Here is a 16,638-nt window from a genome sequence, read left to right as displayed (position 1 = left end):
CCACAGCTTCTGTGGATTTAACCATCTGCATGAAAATTAGTCTGCATTTTCTTCAAATAAACCAGGGGTCAGCAAACTTTTTCAGCAGGGGGCCGGTCACTGTTCCTCAGACCTTGTGGGGGGGCCGGACTATTTTTTTTGGGGGGATGAAGGAATTCCTATGCCCCACAAATAACCCAGAGATGCATTTTAAATAAAAGGACACACTCTACTCATGTAAAAACACGCTGATTCCTGGACCGTCCGTGGGCTGGATTTAGAAGGCAATTGGGCCGGATCCGGCCCCCGGGCCTTAGTTTGCCTACCGAGGAAATAAACACATTTTTGTGTGCAATTTTCTCTAATATAATGCATTTGTTCATGTTATTATCACAGAAGGTGCACTGTGAGGCACATTTCCCCCCTAATGATTTTTGCAAACGTTAGCTGGCTAGAAAACTGCCTCGCAAAATTCAGTGAAGAGCAAATTTCAATCAAGGTCTGTATTCCAGTTCTTGGATCGTTTTTTCAGAAAGTGCGAATGAGGCAGTTTCTCATCCAAAAGCAAACAAGAGTGAACTCCCGTCCCCTCCCCCCCCCAATTCCATCTCACCTCTGAATTGTTGTGCCACTTCTAAAGTGGACACAGAGGGAAGAATTACCTGCAGCCGAAAGGAAGCTGCATCTCTACAGGAGGGAAGTGTGCTGGACCTGCCTCTTCATGGACTAGAGGAATGCCCAAGTCAGGGACTCACACAGAGAGGTGGGCTCCTGTTAATGCGGATGGTCTTTATGTTTCCACAGTCTAGAAATAAATCTTCTGTGCAGCATGAGAACAAAGTGTGCTTCCAACTGTAGAGGTTGGTGGTGGTTTTTTTTGCAGAATTATGGCTCCATTATATGGGGAAACGTATCTCCTCCACCCCTTCCCTTGGCCAGGACCATAGAATAACAGAATTGTAAAGGGATCTCCGAGGGCGATCTTGCCCAACCCCTCACCACGCAGGAATTTCAGCTGAAGAATCCCCGACAGAGGGCCATCCAATCTCTGTTTAGAATCCTCAGGTGGAGAGTCCACCACTGACACTCTCAGAGAAGACACCGACGGCCAGAGGGTTTACACTACCCATAAATGACATTTATTTTATTTAAAGTCGACAGACAAGGGAGGGGAAGGGAACCAAAAATAAAATTAGAAAAAAATCCAACGCACAACTGAAGTAGTGCAAAAAATAGTAATAATAGAAACCAAACCCAGACGAGAGAGAGAGCGAGGAGCTTGGCAGTGCGGGACGCCCCCAGCACTCCCCCCTCCAAGCTCTCCACCCCCACAAAGAGTCCAGTCTTGTGTATAACTTAGCAAGGGTTATAGGTGAGCGTTGGGGCTGGGGGGGGCAGTGGGGGGGGGCTCCTGGCCAGGGAAGCAAAGGGTGTTTTGGGAAGCTAAAATGCAAAGCGGCTCCTTTGGAAGTCTGCTGGAGGAGCAGCAGCAGAGAAAAATGAGCGATAAAATATGGATCAAGCCGGGGGGGGGGGGGGAGAAGACGACTGAGCCATTTTGGTTAGTGGAAGGGGTGGGACCTGGGACCCCCTGCGCAAAGACGGTGTGTGTGGTTTTGTGTGTGTGCATGGAGACGGCAGAAGGCAGAGAGGATACATTCCGCTCTTTCTTTTAAAAACAAAAGCGTTCCTGGAGGTAGGGAGCCTCTCAGGGGTGCTCAGAAGGTGTGGCAGAACAACCACCCCCCTGTGCCCCCCCCAAATCCAAGTGCAAGAAAATGCGCGCATGGAAATGATGTGGATTTGTGTGGCAGCATGCAGGGCATGAGCTGTGCGTGTGACTTGAGCTAGGGGGGCAGGTGGGTTTTTCTCCCATGGTTGGGAGGCAGAAGACAGAGAGTGCGACTGTGTTTTTCGGCTCAGCTATTTTTCTAAAAAATGTTTCGAGTAAAAGGGGAGTTGTTTCTCATTTCTTTGGACATCACACAAAGGTCAGAACGGATTTAAATTATAATGTGAGAGGGGCAGGCACTGCGTTGAGAAGGGCTCCCCCGCCAACACCTTGACGCACGCACACAGAGGAAGCAAGGAGGCGGCTGGCATCCTCTGCTGTCCGTGGAACAGTCCTGCAGCCACAAACGGGGCCACCGGAGGCAAGCTTGGCAGGAGCGCAAAATCCCTCTGGCACACACACAGGTCAGCCTGGCTGCAGTGGTGGGATGGGGGGTGGGGCTCCCTGCAGCTGAGCAGGGTGGCCAGGCCGCCCACCCCCAGCCCACCTCTTCGCCGCAAGGAACAAGTGGCCTCGCAGAGTCCTGGCCTTTGTCTCCCATGCAAGAGGACGGTGGTCGTGCGGCACCCCCAAGCTGGCGGCAAGGGCGAGAGAGAGACTACCTGGAAGCGCGCTGGCCGGAGGCTGGTGCTGCAGAGGGGTGCCTCCGTTTGCGCCCGGCGTCCCCAACCACAGAGCGAGAGGGTCGGGAGGCGAACGGCCCGCCGGCCTGCCAGCCTTGCTCCTGCCTGGGGCTACGCTGTGGTCTCTGCTGGCTTGCTCTCCGAGTCGCTGTCGCTCAGGTAGCTCCGGGAGGAGTGCTTGGACCGGTGGGCGCCGTCAAAAGTGTCTCGCTCCTCGTCTGACTTGTCGTAGGTGAATGATTTCCGATAGCCGGGGGGGCTGCGGGAGGGGGAAGCAAGAGGACAAGGTCAAAAACCGAGGCAGAGGCCTGTTCTGAGTGAAGTGGAGGCTCAGCGGCTTGCGTTTTCCAAGCTGGCCACCTGCCCGGGTCAGACTGACACCCTAAAAGCTGCCTTTCTTGAGCTTCTAATCCCATCTATTCACACACATGCACAAGTAGCAGCAAGAAGGCCTAATGATTAGTATCAGTTGTAAAAACGCCCTTTGTTCTCCACTCTGCTTCCTGACCCGCCCCCAGGAAGGCCACTGCTGTGCCCTGTAATGCTGGCCGACACACACCCACACCAGCCGCATCCTACAAAACAAGGCCGGAGCAACTCAGTTTTCGCCACATGATCCATCTCGCTGTGATGAAATTACGCCAATTTTTGTTGTTGCATTGCTCCCCGCCCCCATTCCTTTCAATGCAAAGAAACACAATGCAAATTGGGAGGAGGAGTGTGATCTATTACATATCGTTTGCGGACTAAAAGTGACAATAGCAGTGAATCCCAATCGCATTTGCTGGATTGATTTCTGTTCCGGGCATGGAAGGAAGAAGCGATTTCCATCAGAAGCCTCCAACATCCCCAAGCCCTGGTCTAAGTTCTGCTTTCAAATCCAGCTCTGAGTGCTCTGGCCTAACCAGGGTGAGGAGAAGACGGCAGCTCAGAACCCATATCCTGCGCCCAGAAAAGCAGATTCCTGCAACGCACATAGCTTGTGGGTTCGCCAATGCACTTTTGCTTGCTGTACACAATTTATTCTGCCGCTGCAAGCTAAAGACATGAAGCGCCTGCAACTTACTACTGGCATTCCAGCACACTGCCTCCCAACCCCTGCCTCCGCTTGGCTTGAAATCTCATCAAGGATCTCACACTGTATTAGGGACTAGAAAGATGAGGCCTCTTTTAAAAAGAAGGGGAAAGGGTGCAATATTCAGAAGACTGAATCCTGTGCTCATTACGAAATTGGGGGCTTGGATGGTGCGGTTATGGGGCGTGAGCAGGCTTATGTGCCCTCTGCCAGAGCTGGCTGGAGGAAGACCTCTCTCAGGAACAGGTGGTTTGCAAAAAGCAGAGCTTGATTTAAAATAGAGCCTTTTTCCCTCAAGGTTCAGGGGTTCTCTTCCCATCTCATAGAGGGGGCCCCCACATCTCCTCTGGGTCTCTGCTTGCCTCGGCAAACTGTTAAGCCAGCAGCTCACTTTCACGAGAGCTCATTATTCATTTTTATTTTATATTTTTTCCTCTCCTCTCCCAGACACTTCCAGGGCATTCCGCAGTGATTTACTCTCCCCCGTAGTTAGCAGAGCTAAGCAAATAATCTGTAGCAAATCAGGCATTTGTTGGAAATTTCACCCCTATCTGTTGCAAGCCACGCTCGGGGAAAAGGGGGGGGAGAGAGAGAAGAAATAACCTCGCAAACTCGCTCATTACGCGGAGCCATTTGGAAATTCCCTCCCGGCACGAAGGATTTGCTGGAGGGGAGCTCTGCGATGGGAGCCTGGCAATTGAGCCTTGCTTGTCCCCCCCCCCCCGCCACAAATTAGTTAAGTTGCGTCTGAAACAGCCTTTCTGTCTTCTGTTAGGAGAACGCCGCTGTAGGCATGGCACAAATGTAAAATCCAAACACGCGAATGGGAAATGCAGCACTTGGGCCTTGCGAGGATTTGTTGGAAGTCGGGCAGCTGAAATCAATTCAGGATCCGAGAAGATCCAGCTGTTTCCTCTACAGCTCTGGGAATCCTGATTCAGATCTCTTCATCCTCATTAGGTTTCAGGCTCATCCAGACCGGAGGGAGGGAGAACCAGCTGCGACGGCTCTCCAAACCAGGAGGAGCCCAAAGAGAAGCCTTCACAGTGTGAGGGAGAGGCAGTGCCGGTGCAGCAGTTAGAGCACTGGACTAGGATCTGGGAGAGACCAGGGTTTGAATTCCCCACTTGGCCATGGAGCCCTCGCTGGGTGTCACCTGCCTCCCACCGTAACCCACCTCCCAGGGATGCTGTGGGGATTAAATGAGGAGGGAGAACCGTGCATATACTACCTAGAATTCCCAGGGGGTGGGGGATATAAATGCAATAAATTAATAAATTAAATAAGCCCAAATGGCCTGGAGACGAAGGACAGGTGGAAGCTGTCCATTTCCCTTCCTCTCAAGTTCCCAGTCTTTCCCAATCTTGAAGTTCAGTTCTCCACATTGCTATGTCAGTTTGCAAATGCAGAGGTTGTATTCCGGGTCACTGCCCATATATAAATTTTTCATGTGTGCATAAAAGTCCTCGTGAAAATTTGGCAGCCTTTTACTTCAAATTTCTCTTAACACAGACATATTTGTATGCAATCCTAATTGCAAACAGCTTTGAGGTGGCTCTTCTGTTGTCGTTTTTGTTTACAATCAAGCAGCATATGTTACAAATAAATAAATTAAGTAATAATCCTGCCTAATACATTTTTGCAAGCGACGTTCATTACCGTAATGCATTTTTTTGTATGCTATTTTCACTAACTTATGCCTTTCTACGCACACTTTAACCCCAGCACATGCATTTTTTTTTGCACATGGAAAAATTCAGATCGTTAGGAAAATTCAGGCGAATTTCAAAGGACGGTTGCCGTTTCGGTTTGTGTTTTGCGGAGTGCGAATCAGAGCAATTCAGCTGAGAAATGAATCAAGTCCCACTCCACCACGCTACAGACAGGGAAGCATCGCCCTGAGCTGAGGGTGGCAAAAGAGCGACAGGCCAAGCCGTAAAAGGAATCCAGAAAACCCATAAAACTATTTGACACTCCAGAATGCCTTGGAGGAGGGAGGGGGGGGATGTGCTTCGCAGACTTTTGATACCCTTCTTTCTCATGATAAAAACCTGGATTGATTTTTTTAAAAAACAACAACAACACAGGTTTCTCCCACAATACACACAGTGTCGGGCACATTCACCGAATCTCTTGCTGTTCTCGCAAACACACACATGGCCGAATTGTGTGAAACTTGCAGGAGTGATCACAGAAAACAGGGAGTGTGTGTGCTTATGATGGGTTTGGGGGCGGGAGAGAAAAGAAGGCTGTGCATTGCAGACTCACTAAATGACCTCCCTTGTCCCTCCTTCCAGCTCTCGGCAATTCCACACCCTGTTGCACAGTTGCTTAGAGGGGGAAAAGAGACACATTTTCTTCCTTCTCTTCTCTTCTCTCCCACCCCCCCCGCCACTCTCTTACTCGTGCACCCGAACCCAATCCTGCCCCTCCCAGCTCCATTTCTTGTTATGGCAGCTGGAGCGTTAAGTGCATTAAGAAATCTAAAGCACAACATTCCCCCAGCTGCGGGAGGCTGCAATAGTAATTGAACATTTAAAAGAGAAAATGTCTTTTTTTTAAAAAAAAAAAAGTGCGGGGGATGGGGGCAGGGAGAAGGAAATAAAAAGAGAGAAAATGCAGTCTCTCTTTTCCAGATAATTCTCCCATTCAGAGCTGTCGGAAACCATTTAATACACAAATAAATTTTTGTTAGGGATTGGCAGGGAGGGGGGAGAGGGACGCACACACAATCTTGCCTTCGCTGCCGTTGCTTCTCTTCGAAATGCTTGCTGCAGAGGCAAACACACACACACACACACACACACGAGCCGTCTCTCCCTTGTCACATCTTCGAAGTGGGCAAACAAAGGCTCCCAACCTGGGCGTGCGCAGCTGCCAAGCGCAGCGCAGCCTCATCAGGAGATGTTCAAGCCTTCAGAGCAGCAGTGACACTCCGAGAGAGACACGGCTTTCTTATGGCTCTCCACCCCGCCCCCCTCTGGGAATTCTCTCTGGCCAAGGCAGATGCACCCTGGCCGCTCTTGTGCCACATGCCAGAATAAAGCCAAGCCAGCAGTGGCCAGGAGGACGGGGGTGAACCTGGAGAAGATGAGGAGAAGATTGGTTGTAAGGCAGTGGGGGGCACAATCCTCCAGGTCAGGCCTGCACAATGATGGCCTTCTAGAGCTGGGCACAGCCTGGCACCTGTACATGGTGGCACACGCTGCAGGAATGAAGGGCACCTTGGGTTTTGGTGGGTGGGGAATGTGCTGGGGCAAGCGGTGGCCTAGGGCTGGCAGGGTTTTGTTTGGTTCTGCAGATCTGCCCTTGTGGCAATCAGGAGGGCTTGCTCACCTGACCATGAACAGTCCATTCAGACAGGAGAAACACGCAGCCCCAAAACTCAGGTTGGATTTCAGCCTGGAATTGGGTCTGCCCAGAAAAGGGCTGCATTTATTGTACGGAGGCTTGATCTTTGACCGGGCCAAGTGGGATTCTGATTTAGATATACATACACCAAAATACACCAGCATGAGTTTGACCCAACTGTGGGAGGCAGTGGAAGACAGGAGTGCCTGGCGTGCTCTGGTCCAGGGGGTCACAAAGAGTCGGACACGACTAAACAACAACAACACACCCAAATAGCTGAAAGATCGCCTCCTTCCCTACAAACTTTCTCAGGTGCTGAGATTGGTAGTTCCTCCACCCTCAGCAGCTTGGGGGTGTGGTGGCCCAGGGGGAGAGGGCCTTCTCTGTGGCAGCCCCAAAGCTGTGGAACTGCCTCCCCGCAGAGGCGCATCTGCATGTATATTTTATGTATGTATATAGTTTTAATTCTATCAACGTTTAATTGTTTTTTAATGATGATTTTCCCATGTAATTCTTGTTTTTATCTGTAAGCCGCCTTGAGGCCTGTCAAGGAAAAAGGCGGGGAATAATAATAATAATAATAATAATAATAATAATAATAACTCCAACTAATGATGCCGAGAACCTCTGCATGGCAGGAACAGCCAGCCAACCACAAAGAGAGGAGCTCGGCTTCAACATCAGGCAGGCCACATCATCCGAAGACCTCCCTTTCTCAATAAATGGAGATATACTACTTCTTCTTCTTCTTCTTCTTCTTCTTCTTCTTCTTCTTCTTCTTTATCCCAGCCCGTTATCTGTATTGGACTTGAAATTGTTTTTATATATGAAATTGTTCTAATCACTTTTACCATCAGTGCGTTCAAGCCTGTGGAAGCCTTCTCTCAACTCAGTCAGATTAGACAGGCAACCCGCCCTGCAGAACTTCAGGCGCACGGCTGAGGCTTCCTCGTTCTGGCAAGCTTCTCAAGATAACACTAGGTTTTATCATAGATTTCTATTTCACAGTTACAGATAGGTAGCCGTGTTGGTCTGCCATAGTCAAAACAAAAAAATTTCCTTCCAGTAGCACCTTAAAGACCAACTAAGTTAGTTCTTGGTATGAGCTTTTGTGTGCATGCACACTTCTTCAGATACACAGTTTCAATTTATCCAGTTTGGCTTTTTTTTACGTATGCCGCTGAGAAACGCAAGCGATTAAGCGTTATACAAATGTCTTACATAAAATTTGTGAAATTGTTTTCGTTGGGCTGCATCCAAATGCGCTCGCTATGTTAGCTTTAAGGATTTCGGCTGGTGCAATGGAAACTATCCCACTCTCTTCCTCTCACCCCTTTCCAAATCTGCTCCAGAGGGTTGAGGAGAAACCTAGAACGAATTTAGAGCATGCTCAGGAAGAAGAGAGGCAGTGGTGAGTTCTGCTGCACAAGCACGGATTCCTTCTTTGTAGGAGTTTTGACTAGATGACCCTATGAATCCTTGCGCAGACAGGATGAGTTGCTTAGCACCGTACTGGATAAAACCCAGCTGATTTAATAGATGATATATATATTTCTGGTGCTGTTATTGTTGAATTCCTGGAGATGTTTTATAGGAATCGATGCAAAACATGAAATGAAATCAACGAATGCCCCACTACTACCCTGTGTCACGTAGGTTAGGGGCCGCCCCCTTGACTGAGCAGGGAGGACCCAGAAACCCAGTGCACAGGAGTCAGGATCCAGCCTGAAAAGGAAGGCAAGTCCTGGAGGACGAGGTTAGTGGGAGACACACCAAACACATGCACACTCGGAGGCTAAGTCGACCCATGCCGTCCATCCGCTGCCAGCATGCAGGGAAGAAGAACCTGGACATCCTTCGGGTGGGTAAGCTGAGCTGCCGTTGATCCAGGATAAGGCACAAATCCAGTCTGGAGGCCTCCCACCCCTCCCCCTTGTTAGAGGTTAGTCAGGAACGCCGTGCTCACACCTGGCATACAACTGCCTCCATGCCACCTGCCTTAGTCGCTCTCCGGGCGATACAGGTACTTCATCATCAGGCTGTCCACTTCCTTCTTGCGCTGCTTCTCCTCCTTCTTGAGCTGCTTGTTGGACTTCCCGGCCTCGGGGCCCTCCCTGGAAACGTCCTCCCCTTCAGAGCCCGGGCCTGCCCGCTTGGGGCCCTTCTTGACACTGGAGTTGCTGCGATAAGAGACGGTGGAGCCCGACGAGCCGCTGGAAGAGGATTCCGAGGACCCCGAGCGCGAGCGCTGCTTCTTCTTCTTCTTGGACTTCTTCTTGGACTTCTTGGAGCGCTTCTTGGAGCTCTTCCGCTGGCGCTCCGGGGAAGAGGACGAAGAGGAGGAGGAAGAGGACTCGCTGGAGCTCCTCCTCCGGCTCTTGCCCTTTGTGCCGTGAGGCCTGGAGAAATCCAAGGCCGAGGCTGACCTGCGCAGGCTGCTGGCTGGGGGCTCGGCCGAGTGCTCGGCCAAGACGGCACTTTTGGTGCTCCGCACGCTCTTCCTGTCGTCGTCGGCATCCGAGTCAGGATCCAGGCTGGAACGCTTGAACTTGACGGGCTTGTAGCTCAGCACTTCGTTGATGGCCGCCTCCAGGTCCGGGTCCAGGTAGCTGCGGTGGCTGACGGGCCGGATGTCGGGGTCCTCTGCCTGGAGCTCATCCGCGACGGAGCTGCGGGGCCGCGGGGGCACCGAGAGGCTGCGGGAAAGGGAGTGCTGGCTGTAGAGGGAGAAGGAGTCGCTGGGGGCAATGCTGGCTGCGTCGTCCAGCTGGGAGTGGCCCATGGAGAGGCGGGAGCCTGGGCGGCTGTAGGAAGGGCTGAGGTCGTCCAGGCGGGAAGCGCTCCGCCGCAAGCTGCCTGGGCTGGAGAGAGCAAAGCTGAGGGATGACCTGGCGTCCTGCTCCCGGGAATCCAAGCCGCCCCAGGAGGCCCCGCCATGACTCATGGGAGCGGACAGAACTGAGGTCTTGTCAAACTCCGCAGCCGAGATGGACCAGCGTTTCTCCAAGCCCTTGTGGCAGAGCTGGCCGCTGGCTTCAGAGAAGGGCTGGGAGAGGACCGAGCCCCTTTCGTCCAGGTCGTCCACCACTCTGGTGGGCTTCTTCCACGAGGCGACGGAGCTGCTGTCGTCCAGGCCGCTGGCCCCCGAGTTGCGCTTGGCCTTGCGGAAGGAGCGGGTGGGGGAGGCCGGGCGCTCGCTTAGGGTGGAGAAGAGGGTTTCCTCATCCCCTTTGCCCCCGATGGAGTCCTTGAGGTTGCCCCGCTTCCTGTAGCTTAGGGAGCTCATGACGGAGGCGGGCCTCTCGTCAGCCTCCTTGCCCTCTTTAGCAACTGAGTTCAGGGCGGTTCTGACGGGGCAGGTGGAAGGGAGCAAGGGAGAGCACAGAAAGAGAGAGACAGTAAGTTCAAGGGTTGGGGTGCAGGTGGGAGAATGAGCGTGAGTGTGGGTATGTGTGTGTGTGTGTGTGTGTGTGTGAGAGAGAGAGAGAGAGAGAGAGAGAGAGAGAGAGAGAGAGAGAAGACGAAGAAGAAGAAGAAGAAGAAGAAGAAGAAGAAGAAGAAGAGGAAGAGGAGGAGGAGGAGGAGGAGGAGGAGGAGTGGGAGAGGTTGAGTGAACATGTGGGAGGGGGAAAGAGAGAGAAAGAAGATCCAGAAAGAAAACAGCCCAACACTGTGCCTGCGAAAGAATTAACTTCACAGAAAGCATCATGCAAATTAAGGCATTGTTCTACACCATTGCTTCCCCCCGCTCCCCCCCCCCGGAAAAAAGCCGCTATTGATTCCAATTAATTTTGTTGTCAACTACCTGAAAAACGCTGGCGGCACGTAACAATTGATTCCCAGCATTGGCAAAAAGGGGGCATTATCTTCCATAACAAAATGTTTTACATCCATGCCGAAGAATAAATTAAACCAATTAAGAGTGTGCCTCAGATCTTCCTCTGCTTGGCACATGGCACGTGTGGGTGGCTTTGGGGGAAGGAAGGAAGGAAGGAAGGAAGGAAGGAAGGAAGGAAGGAAGGGGGAGGGGAGGGGGTGTTCTGCCCACCCCAAGGCTGAATCCCCCAAGTGAGAAATGGTTTTGACGCAAACACCCAACCCGATCCCCGCTAGCAGGTGCTCGCTTGAGGAGTGCGCTGGGATTGGGGCGGGCAAGGTCCACTAGCGCTGCTCCTGCCACCCTTTCTGCACCTGCTCAGCTGCGAGATATGGGGTGTGTGTCAGGGAGGGGCTTCTCACCCCCCACCCCACCCCAGGGAGGGATCAACGTCTCCCCTGCCACTTCAGAGGAACACAAAAGGCCCTTATAACACCTGCAGGCAGACAGGCAGGCAGGCAGGCACCCTCAGCTCAGCCCGCGCCATCAGCATCAGGCTGCCGCGGCTCAGTGCGGCTGGTTGCCATGGCAACAGGTGTCCTATAAATAGCCCGTCTGGTTCCTGGTCACTTCCAAAGACTCTGAGCGAGGGGAGGGGAAGGAGAGGGAGAGGGCTGGCGACTGGCTGGCTGGGCCACTCTAGCAAGGCACCCTCTTCGGTAGCCAACAGGCAGGTAGCCGCTGACCCCCTTCCGGTGGCCTGAGCGTGTGGAATGGAGGCGGAATAAGGAGGACAGGGTGGTGGGGAGAGGATTGCCTTCAGTTTGTGCTCTTGAGGGTTCAGGAACTTGCAGAGGGAAGGGGAAAGGGGGACGGGCTCGTGGCCAAGGCTGCAGAGACCCCTCTGCCCCGGCCCTAGTCAGTACAGCTGTGCTCTGCTCTCGGCAGCCAGAGGCAGCGCGACTTCTGAACACCACAGGAGGGGAGAGTGCTCTTGTGCCGAGAGTCCTGGATGACCCTTCTTTCCTGAAGGCCTTTTCCCATCTGGCTTGGGAGGCCCCCGACTGACTCCAGCTACAAAAGCTGAGGCTGCTGAATGGACTCTTGGGTTGATGTTGAGCTTTTTTTAAAAAAAAATCTTTACTTCAGATCTCCTTGTGATTTATGCAGAAACTGTTCTATATGGTTATGTATTTTTTAATGTTTCATTTTGTTTTCACTACTTTTGGTATGTTGCAGTCATGTGTTTTCCCCCGTGTTGTAAGCTGCCGTAAGCATGGTTTGAACTGTGGAAAGGTGGCATACAAATAAAGTTATGCATGTATGCATGCTCAAATCTTGCTTGTGGATTTCCCACTGGGGCATCTGGTGGGTCCCTGTGGGAACAGAAGGCTGGACTGGGTGGCCTGAACCAGCAGGGCTCTTCCTATGTTCTTACGCCCCCCAGGCGCCCCTTCCTGGCCTACTTGACATTCTCCCCAAGAGAGGTGGGTGCAGAGGAAGGAAGGCACTGAACCCCTTGGGATGACGGTCACCCACTCCCAAGGAAAGTGGGGTTTGAGAATGCCTGCAAGGAAAATGTGTGTCCGTGTGTGAAGATTCAGGAGATGTCTGGCCAAGCTCCAGGGGCCCCAGAAGTGGCCCAGAGGAAGACGAAGGGGATCCATTCCATCAGCCACAGCTAACTGCAGTTTGGGATCCCATCTCCTCACTCACTGCCTGGAGTCTCTGGACAGAGAGATTCTCTTCCTGAGAACCCACCTGCAAGAATCCTTTCCAAGAAGAAGGCACCATATGCAGACAGAAAGTGGATGCTGGGAACAGGATGCATTGCACCAACTCGATTCCAGTGGTGAGGAGGTGGGTAAAAGGAGGAGGAGGAGGAATGGAGGCTGGGGAGGGGAGGGGAGTCCTCCCAGGCCCCATAATGCTAACCTGCTGCTCTTCAGGCTGCCGTCCTCGGAGACCGTCTTGGAAGACCCCTTGTTCTTGGACAGCCATGACTTGACACCATCCACACGGTCCTCGAGCTCAGAATCGATGTCCGAGTCGCCCTCGCTGGAACAGGAGGAAAAAGGGCTGCATCAGAACTGTCCTTCCCAGGGCAGGCGCCAGGATCATATTCAACATGCACAACAAAGGTACTTAGGAGGGCCAGCCAAGAAAGAGTTAATCGGCAGTCGAGGAGGAGGGACCCACCCCCAAACCTCACCTGGATTAGAACAGGGTGTCACATGCTGATGAAGGGGACTGGGGTTTAAAAGTCCTTGGAACACCCTTCTGACCTTGGCCAAGGCCAGAGAGAAAGGTTAACTCCACTGCTGAAAGGGTAAGTGCTGGAAATCGTAAATGGGGAGAATTGCTGCAAAGAGGCACCTGGTAGGCCTCTGTGAGAACCAGATGCTGGACTAGAGAGGCCCCCTTTGGCCTGATCCTGCAGCCAGGCTCTCTTATGCTGAGGGGAGCTGGATGTGGCTGGATGCAGGCTTCGCCTCCTGTAGTCTGCACACACACAACTTTCAGCCCTCGGGTCAAGAAGGTTTTCAAAACAGCTCAAAAGCCTACGGGGCCTTCTTTGCCAGAGGTGAAGCCAGGAGGAGGGTGCAGGATAGTCTTTCCCACCCTGGCGCCCCTCCAGATGTTTCAGAGTCCAAATCCTCCTTCTGATGCACCTTTGACTCTCTGGGGGAGGAAAAACTGCCGTCTCCGGCAGCTTAAACAAAGCTGCACCTGGAAAGCGCCCAACCTGGCCAAATGTCAGGGGCGTGGGAGAGAGGGCTGGTGAGGTTTGTGTGCCTGCACCATTCTCCATCCCTGAAATGTATTTTAAAGAGAAACGTCGCATGCCCACTGGCCTGGAGAGCTGGAGAGAGACGGAGACGGAGAAGTCTGTGCTATGCTGAGATCCATCACCCTACCCTGCGGAGAAGGAGATAGCCGACAGCCTCTTGAGCCTCTCCGTGGGTAACTGCTGAGCTGCCTTCAAGCGTCTCCAACCGTCAGCTTCAAGTTATTTTTGTACGCCACAATGTCATTCCCGATTCTCACAATATGCTCCTGCCTTTGAGGATCTGCTTAGAGCAGTGCGCCTAGGAGACCCACGATGGTGCTCAGGAAAGCAGCAAGCACAGCTCTTCCTACCTACTGGCTTAGTGCTTAGGATCTGAAGCTCACTGGTGTGACCTTGGGCCAGTCACTGCCTCTCTCAGCCTAACCTACCTCACAGGGTTGTTGTGGGGCTTATTTAAGTGGGGAGAGAACTATGTACACCGTCACGAGCTCTTCGGAGGAAAACATGGAATATAAATGCAGTAAAATAAACCAACCAGCCAACCCTGGATGATCTCAGGCTACCTGACAGCGATACCCCTTTCTCCCCCCCCCCCACCGCAGTCAAATCCGCCCCCCACAAAACCCACTTCTTCCACAAGGCCTCTCTCACCCCACTGCAGCCTCCAACCACAATGAAGTTAAAAGGGTGTATTCTATTTGGCTTCTCCCTTCTCCATTCCTGGAGACTGTAGTTTGTTGAGGAGGCTAAGAAATTTCTGTCTGCATTCTCAAGAAGAAAACACACACACACACACACACACACACCCCGTAGGATCCCTACAGGACCAGAGATTCCCAGCAGAAAAATTAGCCATGTTTGCACCAAACTCCCATGTCTTTGGAGGAAAAGGAGCCGTATCAGATAAGCCGGTATAAATAAGCCACCTCCAACCCCCACCCCTTGCTTGTTCATATCATAGAGATATTTCCCACAGGGGAGGCTCAGAACAGGGCTGTGAGGGGAAATTGAGGATGTTGGAGAGGGGACGAAAGGGAAGAATCTACAAAACGGTGAGAAAGAGAGAGACCCCTCAAGGCGAGGTACATCCGAGAGGGCAGGCCCATTAAACCTTCAAATCCCCCAAGAGCTGGCTAACGAAAAGAGTCAAAGGCTCGTTCCTCTGCCAATACGATGAGTTCAGCTCATTAAAAGAAAGGGGGAGGGAAAACCTCAGGACACCTTTCCTCTCCATCCAGCCCAGCCCAGACTCCTGGCATCCATCTCCTCCTCCCCCCCCCCCCAGCCCATTGCCAGTTGAATTACGGGCCTGAAAAGATAATAAATGGTAGAGACAGCAGGCAGATGTTAAGGAGAGGGAGGAAAGGGGGATATTGCAGAGCTGCTGGGGACAGGAAAGGAGAGCAAAGCTTCCTTTCTCACAGCCCTCCACCTCCTCCTCTGCCAGAGCATCAGATTAAGGCAATGGTGGGGAAGAGCTACACTCCGCTGTCCCCCGGTAAACTGGGAGTTTAGAGGGCCCCAAACAGCAGCTACTCGGCTGGGCAAAGATTTATGGCCGCAAGCGAGCCGAAACACCCCCCCCCCGCCACAGGGTAGCGAGGCCTGATTTATATGGGCACGTAAACGCGGCCCCCATCCGGCTTAAAGTCTCTAAATTTATAGGCAGCGTCCATAAGCGTATTGATTGCCTCGAGCACGGGAAAGCACAGTTGTGCGTGGGTTTTAAGGGGGGGACGACACAGGAACTATTCCTACACATTTAGAGCCATCCCCGTATAAATCTCTCCTCTAATACAGGGGCTGTTTACCGCTTTCATTAGGATTACGGCAATAACAAGTGCGTTTACGAGCAGATCGGGGTGTTATTTCTCATTCCCACCTCGCTGGGCTCAATAACTCTTTGCCTGGTTTTTCAGGGAGCTAAGTGGAACGACCGTGGGGGAACACCCCCGCCCCTCCCACTAACCACACCCCCCCAGGAAACTTTGCAGGAACAGCCTCTACATCTCCCCCTCTTAATGGATATCTAATGTGAACTTAAAAATGAACGCTATTCTTCATTTCCTCCGTCGAGGGAAGAGCATGGCAACGGGCAAGCATCTCTCCTGAATCCGAATCTCCCTTGTTAAATTCAAAGCAACGAAGTCCCCTTGATTAACCCAACATCTCCCTCTCTGGGAATAAATGCCAGGAGACAGGGTGTTTTTGGGTTTGTTTTGTTTGCTCGGGAGAAAGAAACAAACCGCAAAGAAATCTAAGGAGCCCTGTAAACAAACTCAGGGGGGCAGCTGAGATTTTAAATTGTTGGAATTAAACCTCCCGTCAAAGGCAATTTATGTCCAGGCTGGCGTTCCATTAGTTAACTGGGATCCAAATCACCGGGGAACGAACAAACGCAGACTGAACTGTGGGGGACATTAATTGTGTGTGACAACAAGGCTCTAGCGGCCCTCTATCACTGCTACACAAGATTACATTTATCATTAGCCCGTATAGATCCTGCCACAGCCACAGCCAAGCCCATCTTCGGCTCGGGGAGGAAAGAGGCTCTGCCATCACATCCACCGCAGCAGGAGAGCCAGGATCCTGGGCTCAGAGAGAAGTCACAGGGCGGCACGCAGAATTTTGTCTGGGTTGTTGGAATTTTGGGCTGCTCTCTGTCCTATGATGAGCAGAGTTATTCCAGGTATCAAAAACTCCTGATGCTCAAAAGCATCTTCCTGATGGACATCTCTGCCCTCCCCCCTTTCCAAGCACCTAGAGCAAGGCAGTAAAGCAATCATTCAGAAAGAAGGCTGAAGAAGCCCACCCACCCCTTTAGCACACGATTCTCCACAAGACTGTACTTCCCTACAGACCCAGCAACAATCTCATACCTCCACAGTTGGAGGCAGCAAGGCTTTTGAATACCAGCTGCTGGAAACCCCAGGAGGGGAGAGGGCTCTTGGGCTTAGATCCTGTTTGCCATGGGGGCACCTGGCTGGCCACCGTGAGAACAGGATGTTAGACCAGCAGGCTCTTCTGAGGTTCTCTCAGGACTATCTCACCCACTATGTAGCCTCACACCCGGTGGAACCACCCAAAGTGGGGGTCACAGCCAATGCCCTTCTATGCAATCGGTCTGCCTGCAAAGATTCAGCAGTGCCCCCACACAACAATTTTGAAGCGTTTGCTCAAAACGTTGTGTGTGTAATGCCAGTAAAGCTG

The 16,638-nt window shown here is 52.2% G+C and overlaps 1 protein-coding gene across 17 annotated transcripts in view; it reads right to left on the bottom strand.

Annotated features, from left to right (window-relative positions):
• Positions 1 to 1,095: 1,095 nt before the first annotated feature.
• MYO18A (myosin XVIIIA) overlaps positions 1,096 to 16,638 on the bottom strand; it is a gene marked incomplete at its 5' end in the record, with an annotated part of 144,832 nt that continues 129,289 nt past the window's right edge. For 15 of the 17 annotated variants that reach the window (XM_081890109.1, XM_081890120.1, XM_081890124.1 and 12 more), the window contains 3 exons: positions 2,513 to 2,653; positions 8,819 to 10,167; positions 12,573 to 12,695. In XM_081890109.1, coding sequence (XP_081746235.1) covers positions 8,820 to 10,167; positions 12,573 to 12,695 — 1,471 coding nt within the window. In that variant the 3' untranslated portion in view covers positions 2,513 to 2,653; position 8,819. Of the gene's footprint in view, positions 2,654 to 8,818; positions 10,168 to 12,572; positions 12,696 to 16,638 lie in introns of all 17 variants that reach the window. The other 2 variants (XM_081890116.1, XM_081890117.1) reach the window with 1 other exon arrangement.

The sequence above is a fragment of the Podarcis melisellensis genome (genome assembly GCF_964234715.1).
Source record: "Podarcis melisellensis genome assembly, chromosome: 15".
In the NCBI taxonomy this organism is placed as follows: domain Eukaryota; kingdom Metazoa; phylum Chordata; class Lepidosauria; order Squamata; family Lacertidae; genus Podarcis; species Podarcis melisellensis.
This window is presented reverse-complemented; position numbering and strand designations above follow the sequence as displayed.